At 34.9% G+C, this 6,353-nt stretch overlaps 1 protein-coding gene across 1 annotated transcript; it reads left to right on the top strand.

Moving 5' to 3' along the window:
• The first annotated feature begins 1,901 nt into the window (after positions 1-1,901).
• LOC101387457 (olfactory receptor 6C76-like) lies at positions 1,902-2,666 on the top strand. The gene has a single exon (XM_087441947.1). The coding sequence runs from the start codon at positions 1,902-1,904 to the stop codon at positions 2,664-2,666; it is 765 nt and encodes a 254-aa protein (XP_087298073.1).
• Positions 2,667-6,353: the final 3,687 nt, after the last annotated feature.

Raw genomic sequence — 6,353 nt, 5'->3', positions numbered from 1 at the left:
CAGAGACATTTTAATTCTGCTTCCCTGCAAGAACCCCCTGTGACTATTTTGAGGAAAAAACAGATAAAACCAGTCTGTTTTAGAAACCATAGTTAGAAAATCAAGACTTCATGCTGGAAGGTAAAGAGAGTAAAAAAAATATTATAACCCGTCTTTCGTTCCCAAAAGTTACTGAGAGCCAAGTAAGATATTCCATTAGTGTGTTCTCCTCGCATCTAAGGTTAGGATGTTGTTAATTTTATGAAAATTTTGGAAAACAAGAGATAGTCAATGACTAGCCTTGGATTTCATAACTTGAGATAGTTCTTTTCATTTCAGGGATTTTCTTTCCCACAAATTTTTGCTCATATGCCGTGCAGCTCGCTTCTTTTCCACAGCTATTATTTCTGGATTCACACTCACGGTTTGAGCCCTTTCCTTGTCAACTAAGAGCCTTACTTCATTAACCAGCAAAATATGCAACTTGATCACCTCTATTTGCCTGTTTCACTGTAACTAGTTCCCTTATACCACGTTTTTCTTTTCTTTTGCTTTTTCTTTTACCTATTTAGTTTTTTGAGAGTCCTACCCATATTCTAGGAAAGTTTAGTCTCTGGTTCTACTGTGTCATCAGTTAAAAACTTAGGGCAGGGGTCCATTTTGCTGCTGCCCTTTCCCATTTCCACAGCTTCTAGTTTTATTCCTAAATAGCAAGTTAATACCAGAGACACTGTGACTTAATGAAAAACTTTGCAACACTACCTGAGTATCAGCCTTTCAGACCTAACATGAGTTGACTACTTGGGACTGCCCACAGAGCTTTTGCCACCGTCTCACCAACTCTCTCCTGGATCACAAGTTGCAGGACCTCTTGAGTACTGTGCTCTCAGTCTGGATGTAGCACCTTCCACCAGCACCTGGGACTACGTCACCTTTCTTTCAGGCCCTTCTTGATTTCAGGAATAAATTTCCTACTGGACGTATTCTTCAATATGTTCTGTCTCACTCTACGCACTCAGAGTCATCCTGCCAACCACCTACACATGATGTAGGTATCTTATTGCATAAGAAAATCAAAGGCAGAAACAAGTCGTGAAGTCCATGAAATGCTCCAAGAGTAAAGCCTCAGGCACTGACACTGAATTAAAGGAAGGCAGCAGAGCATCTGGGCTGGAGCAGGCAAATTGCTACCACTTGGTATTATGTCATTGTAAGTATATTTTTCGTTTCTCACCTCATTTATTTTTTCCATTTTCTAATTAATTTATAACTTAGATCACTTAACTTTGTTAGAATCTCTTCCAAACAGTAATGGATTGTTATTTAATTCAGAAAATAAAAACTCTAAATTCTGAATTTGTTTAGGAGTATATAAATATTAGTTTTAATGGCTCCAATTCTTTTGTTAAGTTATTAATTCTCCACATAGGTAGGAATGACATTAAACATCTGGAAAAAATTGGGAAAAATAGCTCTCTATAAAAACAAACTTCAAAATGAGTCATTTTCCGAAAATCATTAGAACATGTGGTCATTGGTAAAATATTTTAATAAAAATAAAATAATATTCTATATTTTATAATGTTCTACCTAATTTTTATACACATATGAGCAAATTTTTTTAAAAAAGTAAAGCACATTTGATAAGTATATTTTTCCTATACAGATGTGTTTACTAGACCTATCAAGTGACTCCCTCAATATTAAATTGCTAGTGATCTACAAGGCAGGTACTAGATATAAGTTTCTTTGTCCTGGCTCACTTATATTTTTAGAATTCAGTAACTTGGTGGCTAATTTATTGGCCCATTTCATTATATATTTCTTAAATCAGCAGAAGTGACAAAAAAAAAAGTAATCCTGTACTCTCTAAATTACTGGTTTTTGTTTGCAGTTACAGATGAAGAAGTCAGCAATAAGAAATGAAAAATCAAACATCTGTGAAAGAGTTCATTCTTCTGGGATTAACAGATGACTCAAAGCTAAATGTTTTGGTTTTTCTATTTCTGTTTTTCACATATATACTGAGTATAGCTGGAAACCTGACAATTATCACCCTTACTCTGTTAGATTCGCATCTCAAAACTCCCATGTATTTTTTCCTTAGGAATTTCTCTTTCCTAGAAATCTCATTCACGACAGTTTGTATTCCTAGATTCCTGGTCAGCATTGTAACAGGGGATATGACCATTTCCTATAATTCTTGTATGGCCCAGGTGTTTTTCTTCATATTCCTTGGTTCAACAGAATTTTTCCTTTTGGCTGCTATGTCCTATGATCGGTACGTGGCTATCTGTAAGCCATTGCATTACACAACAATAATGAATAGCAGAATCTGCAACCAGCTTGTAATTAGTTCTTGGCTGGCTGGGTTTCTCGTTATCTTTCCACCTGTGATCATGGGACTTCAACTGGATTTCTGTGACTCCAACATCATCGACCACTTCACCTGTGACTCTTCTCCTATGCTACTGATCTCCTGCACAGACACAGCATTCCTAGAGCTCATGGGCTTTTTCATGGCAGTATTCACGCTCATGGTAACCTTAACAGTAGTGATTCTTTCCTATGTATTCATCCTTAAAATAGTTCTGAGAATCCCCTCTGCTGAGCAAGGGAAAAAGGCCTTTTCCACTTGTTCCTCACACATGATTGTTGTCTCCCTTTCTTATGGAAGCTGCATTTAAATGTATATCAAAATTTCAGCAAAAGAAGGAGTTGCTTGGACCAAGGGTATAGCGGTGCTCCATGCCTCTGTTGCCCCAATGCTGAATCGTTTTATTTACACCCTAAGGAACCAGCAGGCAAAGCAGTCCTTTAAGAACTTGGTCAAAAAATGCTTTTGAAATAAATTTGAATCATAAAGAAATTCATGGCCTGAACTTTAAATGAAATCTTATGCTAACACAATATTAATATTTTTATGTTTCTCCATCCACTACTATATTCAACTTCTTTTTCCTTCAGGTTTAATGATCGATTTATTTTATTTTGACCTCACTTGGTTGACTATCTTTTTACATTTACATGCCCTAAAAATTTCTGAGCATGAGTGACTTGATGTCACATAAATGAGAATAACATTTAAGAAGAATGCCAGAATTTAGTTTTCTCAATCTTTGAAGATTTTCCCTTTGGACGCCAATCAAAAGCTAAATAAAAGTTATCATCAAGCCATCCTAAAAAATTATGTCTCCCAGTGCATAAGCACAGAGTATTAACTGGGAGGTGAAGTCTCCTAACTCTAGCATGCTTCTGTTTGTCCTGTATCTCCTATGGTTTTTACATTATAAATGTTGATCTATGCTATTTGAGGCACAGGTGTTACATCGTCATTGTGAATTCCATCCTTTAATATTATAATGTATCTTGTTTAATGATTTTTGGACCAAATTCCCAAGTTACTAGAAGTATGACATTGATATTTCTGTAAGACCCCAATTCACTCACCATGGAGCATCTTTAATGAACTACACTGATGATTGCTCCACAGCCCATTACTTTCTTTTAATTTGCTGAACGTGAGTCTGGAGCTCATCTGAGGCTCCCTTACAAAGAACCTGGCTTGCTTTTGGTTGCCTAAGATCCAATTTCCTCTCTTTGATTTTTTTGGCGATTAAAACCATACGCTTTCTATCTCCCGGGTATTTCTCAAAATTTCTGGTACACTGATGATACGCTATCATCAGTATTTGTATGATTTCATTCTTTTGAAAAATACATCTCTTTCAGAATTTTTGTGGACATTGGAGGGTGTGATTTCAGCATGTTTGCACTGTCCAAACTTTGACATAAATCTTTCCTATAAGAGGTTCTTAGTTATAGCTCTACACATATAAGAATAAAACTTTGTTTAGCATTCATCCATTTGCTTCTTTCCTATCATCTTCCACAAGGGATGCATGGACACATGAAATCATCTAATTTACCATCAGAACACTTTTACTTAATATTCATTTGGATACTCAGGGCTTGGGTTCTCTTCTGTCACCATTAAAAAAAGGAGTTCTTCTAGCAAGTGTTTATAGAAACTGTTACACATAATCAAAAACAGATGAAAATTAACAAATTCTATCTGAGAGTATGAATGTCTAAAAAATCCATATGATATTTACATTTTTGCATCTCAGTAAACACGTTTCCTACATCTGGTTGTAAAACTGTTTTGCTCAATTTGATAGTAACTTCAGTGAGAATTGGGCAGTATACTGAAATCTCTCCTTAGGCATCATAGATGAATTTTCCAACTATTCCAGAATTATGTTTTTGTTTCTGTCTTTGATTTACAAGGCTTTTCTTCGTTCCAATTGTTGCTTTGGAGATTCTATGTAAATCTAAATACTTGCTTTGCATTTGTTGATGCAGGTATGACTGAAGCAATGTGGTACTCAGAAAAGTTCAGACTCTTCAATGTGTATGCGCAGAGAGAGCGAGTGTTCTGGGAAGTGTTTAACAATCAGTTACCAGAAAAAAAATACACAAAAATCTTATAAATTTTCTTAATACAATTTACAAATAATAATAAAACACTCAAATGCACAATTGTAGTCAGAAGTTTCAATACTCTCAGGACAATACTCCCTTGAGTGGAAATAGGTAAGGTATCCAAGGACTTCAGATCATTAGAGAAATTTGGTTGGCTGTATAGAAATGGGTAGATATATATCCTTCTTGTGAGCATTGTAGAGGAGCTCTTGGGATTTTTCCTTACTACCCATGTATTGGATATTTGGTTACAAATATAAGGAGAAAGAGGCAGAACAGTGTGCAGAGGCTTTTGAAAATTTCTGAAGCTTTAAATTTAAACAAATCAAAAGAGCCACTAGAAATGACATTTTGATGAATCAAATCATGTTTACAATACAAATAAATATACCCTTTCATTGTTCTAGCAGGGATACAATTTTTCTGTTTAATAGTATATATTTATTCTTTCTATAAGTAATCTCAAATTATGCACAATATTAAATGCTGTCTGGACATTTGACTATTTGAAGAAATGATGATGGTGACAGCACACGCAGGCTTTTATGACAGATAACTAAACCTGAACAAACAGGTGAACAAATCTTGTATAACATCAAGGGTGATATCAGAAGCAAAAACTGAAGGAAAAAAATCTTTATCTCATTCAAACATACCTTGAATGTTCAACTATTCTCATTCATCACCCTCAAGGAAAGGACACCCAATATTGTGGAGAAGTGCTACATCAGCCTGGAAATAGGATCAGTAAGAACATTTGCAATTTTTCTAAATGCTGTTGGCACTTAAATAAAAGTACTACTTTACATAATGGAGAGTAGACTCACGATAGTTAGCTGGTAAATAAAAATATATGACCAAGAAGAGTAAATTTATAATCTTATGAGAGCATGATAACAGATTATTAACTAAAAATTGAATAACTTGCATCAAAAACATTAGGATTAGAGTGGAAATCCCTCCCGGACATTAAACATTCTGTACACCATTATCAGAGACACATTACTCTACCAGAGGAACATCTGACCTAATTTCACTGATTGTAAACATTTGAATAGGGGAGGGGCAATAAATGATTATTCAAAATAAAAAAAAAAAAGGAAAGCAAAATAAAAAATCAAATCAAAAAATGCTCCAGATAAAGCCAGCCTGGTGCCGTAGTGGTTAATTTCACATGCTCCACTTTGGCGGCCAGGGTTCACAGGTCCCAGGTCTGGGTGCAGACCTACACACTGCTTATCAAGCCATGCTGTGGCAGGTGTCCCATATATTAAAAAACAGAAAAAGATTGGTACAGATGTTAGTTCAGGTCCAATCTTCCTCACCAAAATAAATAAATAAATAAATATGCTGATGAATGAGCTCTCAGAATTTTTTTGGAAGTGTTTTAATCTCGGATTTTTTAATCTTTATTTCTTATTTTCAGGGAATAGGTTGAATCTTCAGAAGAGATTTATACTGAAATATATGAGAATACAATGAAGGAAATACAGGGATAGCGAATTAACATATGAGGTAATAAATAGAGTTTAAAAAATATTTTCTTTCTATGTACTACAAAATTATTTTTCTCTAAAAGAAAAAGGCAACAATGTTTTTTTAAAAAGTGTGTGTGTTTAAGTTTCTTTGCTGGTGTCATAGCTTTCTTATTTCTTCACCTATTTTACAGCTAAAACAAAGAATACAATAATAAAGAAAGAAAACGGTAAGAAATTACATGGAAGTAACAGAGTTTATTCTTGGATTGACAAATGAACCACAGTAGCAGGTTGTACTTTTCATGTTTCTGCTTCTTACCTACATGCAAAGTATAACCGGGAACCTGATCGTTGTCACTCTCACCTTTTCAGATCCCCATCTGCAGACTCCGATGTATTGCTTCCTTTGAA

This window comes from Ceratotherium simum, chromosome 17 (assembly GCF_057802395.1).
Source record: "Ceratotherium simum simum isolate JZ-2026a chromosome 17, ASM5780239v1, whole genome shotgun sequence".
Taxonomy (NCBI): Eukaryota; Metazoa; Chordata; class Mammalia; order Perissodactyla; family Rhinocerotidae; genus Ceratotherium; species Ceratotherium simum.
This window is presented reverse-complemented; position numbering and strand designations above follow the sequence as displayed.